The 18,715-nt window shown below is 35.9% G+C and overlaps 2 protein-coding genes across 2 annotated transcripts in view; one reads left to right on the top strand and one right to left on the bottom strand.

Moving 5' to 3' along the window:
- The window catches only part of LOC135710471 (protein grindelwald-like), a 35,573-nt gene that overhangs the window by 1,713 nt on the left and 15,145 nt on the right, over positions 1-18,715 (bottom strand). The window lies entirely within an intron of this gene.
- LOC135709664 (UDP-glycosyltransferase UGT5-like) lies at positions 10,514-12,146 on the top strand. Its single transcript, XM_065232055.1, has 2 exons — positions 10,514-10,783; positions 10,840-12,146. The coding sequence occupies exons 1-2, from the start codon at positions 10,531-10,533 to the stop codon at positions 12,144-12,146; spliced, it is 1,560 nt and encodes a 519-aa protein (XP_065088127.1). The 5' UTR covers positions 10,514-10,530.

The following is an 18,715-nucleotide window of genomic DNA, read 5'->3' on the forward strand; positions in this document are numbered from 1 at the left end:
TCTGGTGATTTAAATCAGCCAAAAGCTTAACAGTTATATAAATTATAAGCTTTTTAAAGCATTTTATAACAGTCTTCTCCACCTCTTGTTCAGCATTCGAGTTTCATTTAGAAAATAATAATAATAGAAGACCGCTTAATATCTTTTATATTTAAATGGGACTACAAGGTGCTGAATAATTGGATTTACATATTTATTTGTTATTATAAGTCTAAAAATTATCTCTGCATTTCGGAATTCGAACCGACAGTCACTAATTCACAGGCATCAACCATAACTACTGGACCACTTAAGCATATGTGTGGCAAAAGGTATGATCATCAACTTGAAACACGTCAAATTTAAGTTGAATTACAGCTACCGGAAGAGTATCAAACAGCAATGCAGAATTGTAAACAACAACTGGTGATAGTAAAACATTTCTATCACTATCAAGCGTAGTTAACACAATGTGGACACAAGTGCACGATTGATTTCGATGGTCATGTGGAAGCTATTTTAGTGCCATAATTGAGTTATATTTTTGGAATTCTATCTGAAATTTCAGCTCATAATAGCAGTCAAAACACAAAAATACAAATGTTAATACTTCTGACGTCATCGCAGCTCACTTATACCTGAAGCTATTCCTAAAACGCTCCTCTACCTTGTCTCTACTGCTGCCGTTGCTTAGGATTAGAAAGGTAGGCAGTAAATTTAGAAGAACTAAAACGTCGGAAATGCAACGAGTGACACTAATTACATTTAACAAATCAGGCTATCAGAATATTTGTAGTGCATTGCTGATTTGTGGAGCAGTGTTACGCTAAAATAAGGCTTGTTCAATCTTTAGATCAGCTAATTTATTGAGGTTGAATTATGGGGACACAATTATCTGCATGCACTGCTAATCAACTATATATTCAGTCTGCTGTTAATCAGCTTTGTACACCTTAAATCAACCACTAATCAGCATATGTTCTTACTGTTCAGCTTGAATTGTTACTTGGGAGTGTAGATCAAAGAACTTCAAGGCAGTTTTAGGGTTGCTTCCACTCACTTGATATAAAAATTGTAGATGTTATAATGTTACAAAAAGGAGTTGCACAGTATATATTTGACTCAGGTTTTAGTCAATTTATTTACCTGTAATGATTTGTGAGCGTTCATTCATTATAAAATCGCTGTTTATGACTCTCTGAAAGAGTGGTTCCATACTTATTCGCTAATCCATCGCTAAATTAAATCAAGCCTTATTTTTTTTGGACAGGGCCTATAATATCTGTCCCATGAGGACAAAATAATCGCATATCAGTCCCATCCTAAAATTCAATCGTTCATAGTTCAAGTTAAAGTTCTGCTTTTTAAATTGCCATATTTTTCGCTGATATGACAAAACATACAAGCTTCATTTCAACTGATTTTATCTTGAATATATTATCAACAAATTTAATATGATTTTTCAAATATTTACATGACTTCAACGGTCATTTTCTCAATGCCTACTTTTCCATATGGGGCTGATTTGCGATTATAGGCAGTGTAGAAGACATTAAGCTTATGTTCGGAAAACTGTTATTCGAAAATGGTTTGTCCGATCGGTTTGGTTCCTTGAGCAATGTTATAGGTAATGGTTGGAACTATTTAAAAAAATATGTACACCCTAAAAAAAATTGTGCCATATACAAACAAAACCTTAAATTTTTTTTCCTAAAAAACTGATAGGGTAGAGAACTACTTCGGCCTAAGCGCCCATTTTGGGCCTATCAAGCAGAAAACATCAAATAAATCCATGATTTCGGCGTCAACAGGTAAATTATGCGTTTGGTACGATACTTTAGTTCAAATGCTACCGAACGAAGTCAATAAGAACGCGTGATATGAAGGTTTGCACCCAATATTCTCAAATACAAATGTAGTGCTCCGACCGAAAAAAATCTTTATCTTCATCCGATAGGCCGAAGTGGTTTCATATGCGTTTCAATGCGTTAGGCCGAATTTAGAATCCGTAAACCGAGTTTGGCGTCAAGAAGCAGTGTTAGACTTTTAATATTATCTCAACAATTTGTTTCTCTTTATCAAATCTTACGGTACGTACGGAAAGGTAAATAAATTTAAAAGCCATCAGTAATCATAACATTCCGTTTGGTGCTAAACTACGCAAGATTAAGAAATAATAATTGCGGGTTGTATTTAATAGGCTGAAAATGGGTAGTTAGCATTATTCCAAATTTGATTTTTTTTATATGTTTTTGTGGATAAAAAATACCATCTTTTGCATTATAGGTCATAGTAAAAAAATGATACACAAAAAAGTTACGGTTTCTTGAAAATCTTACGTTTTTGCAAAAATATAAAAAATGACATATTTTTCTGTCGATTTGATATAATGACAAGTATTTTAAATTTACAGTAAAAAAGCTTCTGTATAAATTATTTATAAGTTGCACCGCTTTCGAGATTTATTTATTTATTTATTTACGATCACCGCCTTCGACTAAGTCGCACAGACTGAACTACTTAATACTATTTTCTAGACTTAATTCCTAATCCTATGTGAAAATACAGTTTTGGACATGTTAAAATCGAATTTGTCGTCAACTTCATTAAAAGCCCAGAGACACGAATCAAGTCGATTGTGATGTCCATAGTTCGTCCTGTGGTACGGAATTGCCAGTAGAGGTGAACTTCGGAAGCGACGTGGAGGAATGTTGATCGGTATCTGCTCAAGAAGTGCAGGACAGTCAATACCTCTTGTGATGACATCAAACACGAACATACGCTGCATTTTAATTCGCCTCGATGACAGACTTTTTAAGATAACACTAAGATAAAACTTTGAATTCTATTTTATTTTAAATGTTGACAATATTTGGCATTTTAAAAATGTGGTCCGCGACTACAAGAATATTTTTTTTCAAAGATCAATTTTTTTTAATGGTATGATCAAAATAATCCGACCCATGTGTATATTTCTAAACAATGGGATTTAATTTTATTCAAACTCTTTTTTCGATGGATAATACATACAAAAAAAAAATATTGGGATCTTTTGAAAATTATTTGATTTAGCTGTTATTTTACTTCAAACTGATACAAACAATTTTATTTCCACCATGACAGTTAAAAAAAATGTCAATCTACAATCTGATTTGTGGAAATAGGAATATATAAGTAGTATTTTGTGTCAACTTTTGCGTTTGGTTCGTTAAGTTCTTGATTTTAAATGTCATATTCTTCATTAGTTGCATCAGGCAAACATACTTTTGAATATAAAATCCAATAAATGATCCATAAAAAATTGGAAAACGTTCTATATTTTATGTAAAATTTAGCAATAAAAATGTAAAAATGTACCGCTAAACTTCTAAAGAATGAGAATTGAAATTGAAGCAATTACTCATAAACATATTGAAATTGATCCATAACACATTCAGCAGTGAACCTTAAACTAAATAAAGTGATCCATAGAAAATCAAGTTTGCGCACTTAAAATTATAGCCATTTTCGGATTAATGAAAGCAACTTCCTCAGAGCAGTCTCGTTTTGAGCAGCTTGAAGCTGAAATAGGTCTTATTAAACAAATATAAAATCAAAACCAATCTTAATGCTTATAATAAAACCTATTTCCGCTTCAAGCTGCCCAAAATGAGACTGCTCTGAGGAAGATGCATTCATTAATCCGAACATTCTTGAAGAACAACATCGGATATAATCTAAAAATGTCAGAGGGATCAACACCACCGTTGAGTGAAGAACTGAACAGCGATCGAAACTGTACGCTTTGTGAAGGCCACGTAGATGATATGGTCCAGTGTGATGTCTGCGATTTCCGGACCCATAATAGTTGTGCTGGTAAGACAACAGCTGTAAAGAAGGTTCCGTAGACGTGCTCGAAGTGCAAAAATATGCTGAAGGTGCCAAAAGGATCCGAATCTGGAAAAGTATGTACCAATGAGGTCAGCCTGGAGGAATCCCTAGACCAGTTGCAGCAGTAGAAAAGCGCAAAGGAGAAAGCGCTGGAAGAAGACACGAAAAGCGATAGGAGGCCGAACACGAGGGGGCGACACATCTAAATCTCAAGTTTAGATGTTCAACAAATCTCACGCTAACGAATCAATCTTCGAAAAATCTTCTTTTATTTGTCGCATCTACTTGCATCGCGCATCATCTTTTTGCAGGAAATCTTCAGAATCGTTATCAATCTACTTTCTATCTACTCAGCGAGCGCGCAGCTAGCCACAGCAAAACACAATCTTCTCTGCATTGTAGATAGAGTCGTCCCCATCGGCCGAACAAGAGATTTTTCAAACCGAGCGTTATCTTCCGTCATTCTTTCAACAAAGATTTTGCTAGATTTCAGATTTAGGTATTCAAATATTATTTTAGTTAGGCACGCCAACGATGTAGAATGAGCTACTTACTAGTTACTTAAGGTTAATCATGTATATAGCGTTTAGGAACAAATTGTAGGTTACCAGATTTTAGGATCAAATTGTAGTATCTAGATTAAGCAAATATATGGTTATTAAATTCAATACTTTCACGAATTTCACCTCCAACTAACGTACTTCAGTAGCTAGTTCACTACAAATCACTACAATTTAATTAAACGATAGGTATTGCAGCAAATTCAGGCAATTAACTTAATTAAGCAGTAAAACGTGTGCTAGATGGTTTGGAATTGTATCTTCTTTTCCTCTTTTTTTTTTCGTTCTTACTCCGACCCTGGGATGCCAGATGATTTTTCAAAAGTCTGTATGAGTGTCAAAGAATATGTCTGTATTCATTTGTGCACTAGAAAAATCGCCTCATATCGCCATATATTTTCACATGTATTTTGGCTATTAAATTACTCGCCACACACTAAACTGAATAAATAAGTATTTTTGTACTTAAAATAGTGCGGTTATGTGTTTATTTTTAATTTTTATTCCTAATACAAAAAATACGAAGTCGAAACTTAAAAAGCATTTTGCTGTTGAAAATCACGAGATTTAAAAAGATAAATATCTCATTCGAGATCCATGTAACGAACTATCGGAATAAAGTAAAAACTTAAAAAAGTAACAAGTGGATAAAGCTATAAAAAAAGCAAATCTATTGTTTTAAATAATAGTAAATGAGAAACGATCAGAACTTACCGAACAGATGTTATTATTTAGTCTTACATGCTGCTTTAAACAAAGTCAAAAAAGTAGTCTGTATTGGGTCTGTACGAGACTTCAAAAATTTGTATAAATACAGACATATCTGTTTATCTGGCACCACAGCTAAACTCAAAGTTCCGTTGAAACAAACCTGACGTCTGTCATTTCTGACAGCGACCCGTACCATAGCTCTCCGAATCTCCCACAAGGTTGTTGCTGGGCTTGAAGATATTCCGAACAGATTAATTAGACGTATATTATTCACGTTTCGGACACTATATTATTAATTTTGATACATAAGACATGAAAAATTGCTCAATTACTGCGTAACTACTTAGATTTACTGTCTTGCCGTGTTTTTAGGTAGAGGTGCAGAGTGATGGTCAAGCGTGTAGAATCAGCTTCCAAAAGAAGCTTCTATAATAATTTTCCTAAGAAAATAAGAAAAATAAATGTTAATTTTATGGATCATACCTAGTGTAGGCGTTCCAATTATTGGAAGACGTTCCTATTATGGTGTGTTAGAATTATAGTACTGTACTGTTTTGCCCCTGTTTTTTTTTGTCAGAAGAGCGGAACGATGGGCGAGCGTCTAGAATAAACTTCTTAAAGAAGTTCCTAAATGAAACTTCCATAGGAAGCTTCTTAAGAATATTATTATAGAATCTTCTTTTGGAAGCTAATTCTAGACGCTTGCCCGTCACTTCGTACCTTTACCTAAAATACACGGGCAGAACAATAAATCTAAGTAGATATGCAGTAGAGCAATTTTTTAAGGCTTATGGATCAAAATTAAAAAAAAAATAGTGTCCTAAACATGAATAATTTACGTCTAATTTATGGATCATGCCAATATTTTTAAGTGTACAATCTTGATTTTTTATGGATCACTTCCTTTAGTTTAAGGTTCATTCCTGAATGTTTTATGGATCAATTGCAATATGTTTATGGGTAATTCGTACAATGTTAATGCTCATTATTAAGAAATTTAGCGGTACGTTTTTACAATTTTATTGCTAAATTTTACATAAAATATTGATAATATTGATATTTTTTATGGATCATCCACACTTTTTAAGGGATTTTCTCCGATGTTTTATGGATCATTTGAATGTTTTTAATGGAACGTTTTTGAATATTTTATGGATCGATTTTATCAATTCTAAAGGTGCATACTTAGGGCTGCCGTTGCATAACAAAAGAAAACTTTAGTTAGTTTTATTTTTTCCTTGATTTGTTTTCCGTGTTGAGCACCAATGCTACCGACGCCAGGGAGGCAGCTTCCACACTTGGACCCTATTTATCGACCTATCCAACTTATGAACCGGGGACCAATGGCTTTACTTCCCTTCCAAAGGGGAAGGCGTGATCAGAGATGTTATGTCTCAGGACATCCCGGCGGCGCTGACTGGGATTGAACCCAGACCTGCTGGGGTGAGAGGTAATCACGCTTACCACTACATCACCGGCACCGCTTCCTTGAGTTAGCTGTTCCTCGTTTCCGATCTGAGTCCAATCGTATAGTTTCGATGCATTTTTGATCAGATATTCAGGTTCTCTAGCTAGACTTGCTTTAGAAGCCATACGGTTCAGTATTCCTCTTATAACATTGGTCCATTTCCATGTGATGTTGTGAAGATATGCCATTCAACAAGCAATATTGAATGGTTTTATGTCTCATACAAATACGTTGCATCCTAGCCTAGCAACTTATGATTACTAATTTTCATCATAATCTCTAATGAATTCATAATTCCGAAAGGAATTTTTAATTCCCATGTGAGTGAAAAATTGCAGGAACTTTCAAGGTGTTCCAAGAAAATATAAGATAGGGGAAGTGGATGTAATGTGGATAATAATTTGGGCCAATTTATAAATTCAGCAACCAACTAAATTTTCAATAGCGACCAAAAATATCAATTACACAAAATTTATAAATAGCAGATTTTTAGCGATGCGGCCCAATCTTAGATCCACAGGCAAACATTAGAGCCATTTCCCTTATTCCGATAATTTCAGGAATGTTCAGAAACCTTCAGGAACATTGTGGAATCCACAAGGGAGTTTTAGGTATATCAGCAAAACACAACATTAGAAACTATAGGCAAGTTCAAAGAAGTACCACAAATTTCAGGGAAATCCAGAAAAGTTCAAGAAAAATAAGAGATTTTACGGGAAGTTCGGCAAGTTTTAACACAGGGAAATAACAGGAGCTTTAAAAAAATACTGATAAATTCAGGAAAGTCTAGCGAACTTAGCTAAGTTCAAATATCTATTGGGTAGTTCCAGAATTAATCCAGAAAGCACGTTAAACATCAGGAAAGTTAACTTCATTGAAAACCTAACAACTACATTAATTATTTCGTTCTTATTTCAGGAAAATTATGGAAGTCCAAATTACTCCAGGGAAATAATAAAACTTCAGGAAAACTTGAGAACTTCAGAGCAATACAGAAAACTGTAAGAAAACTTCTGGAACTTCATTGAAATTCAGAAAACGTTGTGGAATATTCGAGAACTGCAGAGAGAATTTATGGACAGTTTCATTAACATTAGGAAAATGTAAAATTTTATATTAAGTGCCGTTGAGAGAGCGTCAGGGAAGATCATTGCAGTTTAATTAATTTCTGAAAAATTGCGAAATTTTTTGAGAGGTTCCCAAATTTCCTAGAAATCTGGATTTTTCAAGGAAGTTTAGGAACTCTTAGGATAGTACCAAGAGTTTCAGTAGAATTGGAAAATTTTAAAGAATGTTAGAATAAAACAGGGACGATCAAAAAACCCAAGGCACTTCCATTTACTTCAGGGAAATTTCGAAAAATTTGAAGAAGTTCAAAGATCTTCTGAACATTGTTAAAGCTTCAAGAGTTTCCTAGGATTCTAGAAAATGTCAGGGACTCTGAAGTGAGCCATGATCGTTATGAAAATGGAGAGAACTTTAGGAAGGTTCAGAGAAGTTCAGGGAAGTACAAATGTTTTAAGGGAAGTTTTGTGAGCATCGAGGTAATTTTAAAAACTTCAAAAAAACTTCAAGGCAGTCCGATTAACTTCAAGAAAATTGCAGCATCTTTGAGAAGAGAATTTTATGGCAGCAATTTTTAGTCCAAGGTTGCTTCTACTTCTTCTTCTTCTTCTTCTTCTTCTTCTTCTTCTTCCTCCAATTTCAAGGTTTTTACTGATCGCCAATTAGCTTATTGCGTGCTCTAAACTTAGTGCATCTAGAACTTCCACAGTTATTAATTAATCATATCGTCCGGCCATTTTCCACAGAGATGGCGCTGTTCCGCTGGTATGAAGTGATAAAATTCTCCATATAGAAATATTCAGGTTAAAAAAGTGAACGACAGCCTAAAGAAATCATTCATGGGCTTTGTCCTTTACTTAGTTTCCGGAAATTATTGTTCAACAAGCTAAAATTAAATAAAAATTATTTTTCTCCATACAGTTTTACCACCTTTATGACCAGTCCCCTAAAGAACTGAAAAAAAAAAATAATTTGAGAGAAAATTCACTCTCACGAGCTCAATCTATCAGCATGCCATGTATATTGATGAAGCTGTATTTGTGATTTCTCTCTCACAGACTACAAAATAGAGTACCTATCACTACAAAACATGTTTTGTACCTCTATTTATGCATTTCGATTAGTCCGAAGTCCCACTTTTTTTACTTATTCTGCACAAAATATACTTTCTGCCCCACCCTATTCATAGAAAATGGCGGGAAATCCTGTCAGGGGCGGGACTTAGAAGGTATTTTTTGTGCAGAATAAATATGTAAAAAGGAGGGGCTTCGGATTTTAATCCAACTGAATATATAGAGCCACCATACAGGAACTAAGTGTATGGGTAATTTCGGATAGATGTTACCATAAAGAACAGCAGTGACATCTGATGGAAAGTTAACGCAGAAGCATGGTAACATGATTAATTGAGAGCTTTCGATGGCTGTACCATTTTTGCATCAGTATAGTTGTGTGGCAAGTGCAGTCATACTCTATGCCCAGGAAAGCCGACAAACTTTCCAACCCAAAAATTGGGAATCGAACCCAGCCACCTTCAGTATGGTCTTACTTTGTAGCTGCGCCTTTGATGACTGAGCTAAGGGAGGCCCCAATTTTAAAATCTCTCTGCAGCATTTTTTTGTTCATTAATTTATTTGATAAGGCTCAATCTCATTAACTTTACAGAGCCGAGGATTCTTGTTCACTATACAATACATCTTGAAACTATAGTGAAAAGGTACAACACAATAAACGCTTTATCTTTCGCTATCCAATAAGCCTCCTCCATCAGAACAGGATCCACTTCTAGTAGTTCCATTGTATGGCAGTATCACCAACGAGGAGCAGAGTGCTTCGATTCCAGCAATGGACGCAAACGTGGTCAGCACTCACACACTCATCACTAAACGATTGATTTCCTAAATCGGCGATGCATCGACCGAAAGAACTGCTTATGAAGAACAATGAAGAGGACCACACAATGGTTGCTGTCGATCGCATGACACACATCGAGAGTGGCCTGCTTCTGTCGACAGCCGATTGAACACTGGCTTTGCAGTATTTGAAAGGCAATGAATTGATCTTAATTCGCTGCTTTGTGATTAATGATATGATTCAATTAATTTATACTGAAATTCCAAGCAAACTTACAGCAGTGACAAACCATACTGTGAGGTGACCCCACACTTTTGATCGTCTTCAAAAATAATTTGATTGATTTAGAGCATATTCTTTATTTCTCAACCAATCTTTCACAAACGTATCTCGATGGAGTTCTCCTACCGCTTTCATTGCAAATACTATTCAAATGCCACGACAATTTTATTAGGATCCTATAGTGTCGTCCATGTTCATCTAACATAATTATTATTTATGTTGCCAAGTGGGTGTTATATTTAATTAAAAATGGAACGTCCAGATTAAAAGACTGTCAGGTATTCGGTGCATTACGGTACATGTATTTTGAGAGTGACCCCAATTTTATGATTGGGTGTGTAAATCTCCTGTGACCATGAATTGATTCATTTTGGTATTGAAACAATGTTGCTCTGAGGATAATTTAATTGTTAAAAGGAAATTGTTTATCTTTGCGTCAGACTACTATTCAATTGGACGTGAAGTAAATAAATAAATAAGTGAGTATTTAAACGTTAACTGCAGTAAGGCCTTATTTCTTAGAGTATCACAGCAACATTGTTGCAATCATTTACATATTTCCAAATGAATGCGAATCATGCGATAACAGGTTTCCGAAAAAAAAACCTATGCCCCTCGATGCCACACAGTCCTCGTAACGTTTTATTGTCCTACTGATAACGGTTCACTGTCCTGTCGGTTGACTCGTAAATTTCAATTTTATTTCAATCCATCATCAGTTGAGTCCGTGCCTTGTCGAAGATGAGTTCGAAAGCCTTCGTTGGTCTGCTGCTGATCGTTATACTCGGTATGACAACAACGGTCAGTAGTTACAGTGTACTATTCTTGATCCCATTTCCCGGTTCGAGTCATTGGCTAATGTTCAAGCACTTTATACGGGAGTTGACCCAAAGAGGACACAAAGTTACAGCTATCACAAGTTACAAGTTTGGCGAACCGATCGATAACTACACCGAAGTGCTGATCGATCCGAGCTATCCGATTCTGGAGAAATGTGAGAATATGTGAGGATAAAAAGTTCCGATTTGTGAATGATAAGTTTTTTCGCAGTTCCGATTTCAGCCATTTACAGTTCGCAGGACTACCAGAATGATTTCAAAAACTTGTTTCTGTACTGGCGTTTGGGTTTGGAAACGAGTCGCTACGCTTTGGAGAACAAAAATGTTCAACAGTTTATCAAACGACAAGACTTGCATTTCGATCTAATCGTTAGCGAGCAATTCTTCCAGGAAAGTTTGCTCATGTTTGCCCACAAGTTCAAGGCACCGATTGTAACCATCAGCACCATAGGTTATTCGGACTACATGGACCGAGCGATGGGACTACTGACCCCGTGGTCTTTCGTTCCCCACATGCTGCTAGACTACGAAGATCGGATGAACGTCTTCCAGCGATCGTACAATGCTCTTCTCTCGACGTTTGATTACATCGGACGAGAGTTCCACTATCTTCCAGAGCAGAATAAACTGGCGAAGGAAATATTCAACGATCTTGGTCCCCTTCCCACCATTCAATCATTGGAAAAATCCATTTCAGCTATATTGGTCAACAGTCATCCAACACTAGCCAAACCACGCCCGTCCATGGTTGGACTTGTGAACATCGCCGGTGCTCACATCAAACCACCGAAACCTCTATCGGAAGATCTACAACGGTTTATGGATGGAGCCAATCATGGAGTCGTCTACTTTTCTCTTGGAGCGTATCTGCAAAGCTCTCAAATGCCCGCGGAGAAACGATCCATTCTGCTGAAGGTCTTTGGAAAACTCAAACAACGTGTAATTTGGAAGTTCGAAACCGATGACCTAACGGACGTTCCAGAGAATGTAATGATTCGCAAGTGGGCTCCCCAGAATGACATCCTGGCTCATGGAAATGTAGTTCTATTCATTTCGCATGGTGGTCTGTTCGGGACATTTGAATCGATGCACCACGGAGTGCCTACGTTGTTCATACCGTTTTTCGCCGATCAGCCACGGAATGCAGCACGAGGAGTCCGAAGTGGCTACGCTCGGCAACTGCTGTTCAAGGATATCACTGAGGATTCATTCCTGGCGAATATTGAGGAGATGGTTCAGAACAGTAGCTATTCGAAGAAGGCAAGGGAAATTTCCGTAGTGTTTCGCGATCGGCTGACGGATCCGATGAACGAATCGATCTACTGGATGGAGTACGTCATGCGCCACAGGGGAGCGAAACATTTGAAGTCCAATGCAGTCGATCTTTCGGTGGTTCAGTATATGATGCTGGATGTGGTAGGTATTGCGATGGCAGGCGTTATGGTGTTTGGGGTGCTGCTGAATATTTTCTGCTGCAGAATACTTTCGATAAAGGGGACAAAGCTAAAGCGAAGTTGAGCTGTGTCTGGTGGTAGTTCTGAGTGAATAAATAGTAATGCTAATGTTTTTTTCTTTTTTTACTTTATTGGAGAGATTAACCCAAAGATATCCCAATCTTTCATTTACTAAATCGATCGAACTGATCACGCCTTCCTTCGGAAGAGAAGTAACTCCGTTGGTCCCCAGTTCATGAGTTGATGGGTTGATAGGTAGGGTCCAGGCGTGGGAGCTACCTCCCTGGCGTCGGTAGCATTGGTGCTCAGCACGGAAAACAAATCAAGGGAAACATACATTTACGATGTATTTGCAATGGTGTGGTATACCATCATTAATTTACTGCCACTACTTACCACTACTGCATACAATAATGCATCAATAATAGACCTGTTCATTTTAAACGAAATGTTCGGAATGTAACGGGTCAACCGTGATTACTGTTCGTCATGTTAATTTGTACTTCTGTGTAAATTTTCAGCAAAATCGGTGATGATTTTGAGGTGCTTCAAGTTAATTTTATGTTTTTAAGGTAATTTACGGCTTACAATATTTGTATCTCGAGACTGGAATAACGAAAACTGCTGTAACAACTTTCATAGCAAAGTTTAATGTGTCATGTATCAACTTTGTGACCAAAGGTTGACTATTAGAAGTGATTTTATTGAAGTTTGACTTAGTTTCATGTTCGAAGATATCTTAAAAAGTGAAGAATTTTAAAGTATTTGTTCTACGAATTTTCCACCCGTATGATATAAAAATGTGTAGTGTACGGCATAATGTTCCTCATATTGTTCTAAAAGTTTCATTCCAACATAGTTTTCGTGTTTATTTCATAGATTGAGAGATAAAAATCAGAAAAGAGGCCGTTTTAGCTAAAATTCACAAGACAACAGAACCAATAAAAGTCAATTAGATTGACAGAACATAGTTGCATTGCTTTTCAATGACGACCGATGACTGTTTCATTGATATATGATTTTTTCATAAATATGAATCCTCAGTAGACGTGTTTTTTTTTATCAAAGGTAAGTGTCACTCGAGCCATTCAAAATATTCGTTATTTTATAAATTGCTGTTATGGTTCGAGTGACACTTGCCTTTGATAAAAAAACACGTCTACTGAGGATTCATATTTATGAAAAAATCATATATCAATGAAACAGTCATCGGTCGTCATTGAAAAGCAATGCAACTATGTTCTGTCAATCTAATTGACTTTTATTGGTTCTGTTGTCTTGTGAATTTTAGCTAAAACGGCCTCTTTTCTGATTTTTATCTCTCAATCTATGAAATAAACACGGAAACTATGTTGGAATGAAACTTCTAGAACAATATGAGGAACATTATGCCGTACACTACACATTTTTATATCATACGGGTGGAAAATTCGTAGAACAAATACTTTAAAATTCTTCACTTTTTAAGATATCTTCGAACATGAAACTAAGTCAAACTTCAATAAAATCACTTCTAATAGTCAACCTTTGGTCACAAAGTTGATACATGACACATTAAACTTTGCTATGAAAGTTGTTACAGCAGTTTTCGTTATTCCAGTCTCGAGATACAAATATTGTAAGCCGTAAATTACCTTAAAAACATAAAATTAACTTGAAGCACCTCAAAATCATCACCGATTTTGCTGAAAATTTACACAGAAGTACAAATTAACATGACGAACAGTAATCACGGTTGACCCGTTACATTCCGAACATTTCGTTTAAAATGAACAGGTCTAATCAATAATAACATTTTTTTTTTTAAATGGAAGCAATTTGACCCTTATGATTTTACATATTTGTTGAAATAGGTAAGATTTCTAGAAATGAACTATGTCAAAAGATTTATATTCCTTGTAAAGGGCAGACAGAGGCGTAATGAGAGTTTGTTACGCTCTCGGCAAACCGTGAAAATGACGCCCTTCCTTACTTATTAAATATTGCTGATGATGACGATGATCCTGCCACTTACCCCATACAAAGGTTTGAGCTAGATGATTCATCGTTATGTTAATATATATTTCAAAACATCCATTTCAGTTTTGCAGAAAAACAAACTACTGAACTACATCTACAGATATAACTTGTTCAATTGCTTCACAGTGACATAAGTGTAATAAATGTGAAAAGCTGCTATTATAAAAGACAAAATTGATAAGTCCTACAAAAATGTTGTCAAAGGATGATTTGTAGGAAAATATTAAAAAAAAAGGTATTTCTATTCTGAAAATAAAAACTACTATAACATTTTAAATTGAGTTTTCTCAAAAACTTCTCCGAAGCAAGGCGTGATCAGAGGCTTTATGCCACAGAAAATCCCAGCGGCGCCAACTGAGATTGAACCATACTCTAACTTTTGTGGACTCCTTTTTTTTTGCCCTGGTTTCAAACAAAGAAGGGTATTTTTTGGATTCTCAATAGCTTCACTTTTGAGATTTTAAGTTTCAGCTTTAGCTTTAGTTAGTATCCTAAACATTATTTCAATGCTGGTTTTTGAATTGAAGTTCACTTTAGAATTTCTTTGGAAAGTCTCGAATCACCTTAAATGTGTTAAAGAGATTATAAAACATAAAAAATGATCCTTTGGAATCATCAAATGCAGATTCCTGTAGAAATCCCTTGGAATTCCTGTGAGGATGCTTTAAATGTTTTTGAAAAATTTCTTGGCATACTCATTAGAATTTCTTTGGAATTATAAGCAGAATTATTTCTTAAATTCTGGTCGAAATTTCAAAATTTTTGCTAAAATTTTCTATGAAATTCAGTTTCAAATATTTATGAAATTCTACTTATAACTTCTACCTACTATCCCTTGAATTCTCACCAAGAGTCCAAACTAGGGGCGTTTCTTATTTCATATTGAATGCTAGAAATTGTTCTGAGAAAATTTCCAAGGGAGTTTTGGGAAGAACTCTAAGAGAGTTTTAACTAGAATTTGAAGTTTAAAAGTGAGTTTAAAGTATAATTGTTAAGAAGTTCTGTAAAAAAAATCCATGATGATTGTGAACAGGATTTCAGGATCCACAAAAATAATTAAAGGAATCGAATTTTGAGTGGACATTTCCAAACGAGTTCTCATAGGATAATTTGTCGCATAGTCGAGCAGTTTTGGAACTACTTTCTACCAGAGATTATAATAAAATTAGGCACCTAATAGCTGATATTTTAAGGAGAAAACAAAATCTCAATATAATGTTGCAAGGCAAAATTAGAGTGGTAAGATACGCCATGTTAAATTGCATTGCAAGGTCATCTCAATAATAATTTCCAGACTATTCTAAGGAGAATTCCAAGAAAATTTTCTAAATAATTTAAAAAAGAACATAGCCATAAGTCAGAGAAAAATGTCTATGAGCTTTATTTATTCATTTATTATTTAGGCGTATGTTGACTAGAAGCGAGTTTCAACAAGAATTATTGAATGAAGCTTCTGTGAACTTCTGTAATAATCATGAAATAATTGATGAGAATCTTAGGATGAACTTCATCATTTCTTGTAGTGTTGTGTAGACTGTTATGTAGAGATAAAGGGACTCCCAGAGAGAATCTTCAATATATATTAGAAAAATTAAAAAAAAAAACGCTGTGAAGGGGGATGAATTAAAAGAAAACTCTTAAGAACATTTCAATACAATATTGTAAAGAGTTCCTAGCTAATTTTCAAAGTAACTAAAACTTAGGAAAATTTAGAGGACCGAATGCAGAAATAAATTCAGTACCCTGGAAAAATATAACTATGTCTGTAAGATTTCTTTCCTATGGCTTTCTCATTCTAGGGTAATCCAAACGGTCAGTTATGCATTGTCCGGCGTTTCGGCCGTTTATTGTGGCCTTTTTCAAGGGTAAAACAAACCACCCTTTTTGACGTAGGATTACGTCTTTCGGCAACATATTCAGAGTGCAATTTAAAAAAGCCAAAATCGACCGCATTACGAAAAGAGGTCAGGTTTTGACCACATATAACTCTGTCAATAGCAGATGGATTTTAATTCTTAACAAGCCAATCGATTGGAAATTTATCTAGCAATCTGTTAAAATTAATACTTTATTAATTTTCATTAGGTTGCTATTGAAAAATACGCACATGTGCAAGTGTTGCAATGGTGATCAAAATTATCACCGATTGCCTGCAAACAGCGGATTCCCTAACACAGATTTAAAAATCGAATTCGAGTCTGTCTCACTGAACGGTGCTCATTCAATCACCGTGTGTGGTGATGTCCGGTCGTCGGTGTCGGCAGCAGCAGCATCAGCAGTGCTTTCAGCGTGTGGCGTTAACGTTGTTCTCCAGTACACCACGAAAGGCAGCCTGCAAGCAGTGAGCTGCAGAGCCCATATGAGCAAGAGGAGCCGATCGAAATAAGTTTCTTCGTGAGTCGCTGACCCTTGCTCCAAATAACATACAGCTCACCAGCCTCATCTTTGTTGAACACCCTAATAGGTCAGCATTAGTCAACCATCACGATAAAACGGTCCTTTTAAGGACCACCATAAATTATTGTTGTTTTAGAGGTAATTTTCATTGAACGGTATTAGGTATTAACGAACGGTAGCCCATATCGCCCCGTATGGTCTGCTTGCCCCCATCCCCCCATACATACAAAGAATTATTCTCGTAATGACCGAGTACCACATGACCATGTCAATTAACCAGAGACACTCCGTAAGGTTTTCTCCAGGAAGCTAGAAAAAGCAAAAAAACTCGAATTTATATGATTGATCGCGATTGGAAAAAATTAAACAAGAAAATCCTCCAATCAATATTTGGTTTTTTTAATTATCTATTGAGTAAAACAAAAATTCCGTTTGTTTTGTGCACGTAAAAGTGGTTTCCCTAACACAGTCGCCGAATATTTATAACAAGGACTGAGCATACCAGACGGTACCGATCTTTATGCCTTTTGGTGTAAATTTCAAGCCCCTCCTATTAAGAGCATTATGCCAAAAAATAACCTTGCCGAATTCTCTTAATACAAGGGGCTTAAAATATGCATCAAAAAGTATAAACGAAAGTAGGCTTATATTCTGTGATTGATATGTTCTCCCTATTAGGGGAAATGGCTCTAATTTTGGCTTATGGATCTAAGACCCATCGCTAAAAAACTGCTATTTTCAACTTTATCTAGATGAACGCGTCATTGGGACGGTACTAATGGATATTTTTGGTATCCATTGAAAATTTAGTCGATTGCTGAATTTATGTATGGGCCATTTAGGCCGACATTACTTTCATTTCCCCTAAATATTTCATTTCCGCACTGCTATCATTTCCAAAAAGTAGAAGGGTCTGTGCCTAGGGGCACGAACGGAAGCTCGACGTAGGACCGCTAGTGGACGAAACAAATATGTTGATCATTTAATTCTTCACTTTTCCCGTTTAAGAGATGAACTAGCCTATGGCTAAAAATCTCTATAATAAAGAAAAAAAAAAAAAAAAAAAAAAAAAAAACTTTTCCCGTTTTTGATTTAGTGGCCCTGAAAAGGGCCGGTTGTTTTACAAAAGGTGGCCACACCAGTGCAAGTCGATGCCGACCGAATGATGGTGGCCTTGTCATCCTATTGCGGGAAGGCATTCCTCCGGTCGATGTGAGTGCTTTCTTCGTCGTCTTCGTATTGGTGCGGTGCGTGCTGTTCCACTCATACGTCGTTCTCCTCCCTTCCTTTCATTGGTGAAATGGTGAGCGGTGGTCAACCGACCATTAAGTACGCTCATGTGAGCATGTGCAATGTGTTCGACTTGCGCTCTATCGTTGCGTCCGTGTTTGGGATTTTTGGTTACATGTCCGAATTTTGATTTTTTAATGTGACCCGCAGTATAAAAATTATTCCTATGTCAAAACATCGTGGAAAAATTTTCACAGCATTGTTCTTAACTAGCCTCCAAGCTTCCAACCCATCGGTCATTTTCAGGACCAAAAATGACTAATAAAAGAGTAAACTAAAGAGTAAGAGAATGAATCCAATACATATCGACCAGGATTGGCTTGTACTACATGAAAATCCACAGAGCACCTCACAAACAGGACTCTCAAATTGCTTCCGTATTTCAACCTATCGAAATTTTTCACTGATAACGAGCTAAGAAATCAATTGAATATTTACTATACTTTTGCTATGACATCATAACTACCTTTCGTAATCCTACGTCAAATCTGCGGTCGTTTTTTGGATACAACCTCTTACTTTTTTGTTAAAAATTTGTTTGTTGCCACAATAACAACAAACAAACAAACAAAATTTAACAACAAATGGTAGACTGTTTTACCCTTGAAAAAAGCCACAAAAACGGCTGAACCGTCGTGAAATGTATAACTGACCGTTTGCATTACTCTAGACTGAGAAATCTAATAAAAAGAAATCTCCCTACATATCAGTCGAACAACCTAATAAATGTCTTCGAGCAGTCCAAGTACAAAAAGTTGAAGGACAAAAGGTCGAGTCATAAACAACTAATAGGACAAGAGGTTGAAAGAACAAAAGATCGAAGGACCGATGGTCGAAGGAACAAAAAGTTGAATCTTCTAAAAACTAATAAGACAAAAGGTCGAAAGGACACATGGTAGAACCATAAAAAAACAGTACGACAAAATG

The sequence above is a fragment of the Ochlerotatus camptorhynchus genome, unplaced genomic scaffold, assembly GCF_037179485.1.
Source record: "Ochlerotatus camptorhynchus isolate MF236.1 unplaced genomic scaffold, CSIRO-AGI_Acam_v1.1 ptg000036l, whole genome shotgun sequence".
Classification (NCBI taxonomy): Eukaryota; Metazoa; Arthropoda; class Insecta; order Diptera; family Culicidae; genus Ochlerotatus; species Ochlerotatus camptorhynchus.

What these genes read in the sequence shown, in the direction of transcription:
- LOC135709664 (XM_065232055.1), top strand. Translation starts at nt 10,531, where the DNA reads ATGAGTTCGAAAGCCTTCGTTGGTCTGCTGCTGATCGTTATACTCGGT. An exon ending in CTATCCGATTCTGGAGAAAT is followed by an intron (nt 10,784 to 10,839) that starts GTGAGAATATGT and finishes GTTTTTTCGCAG; the next exon opens with TTCCGATTTCAGCCATTTAC.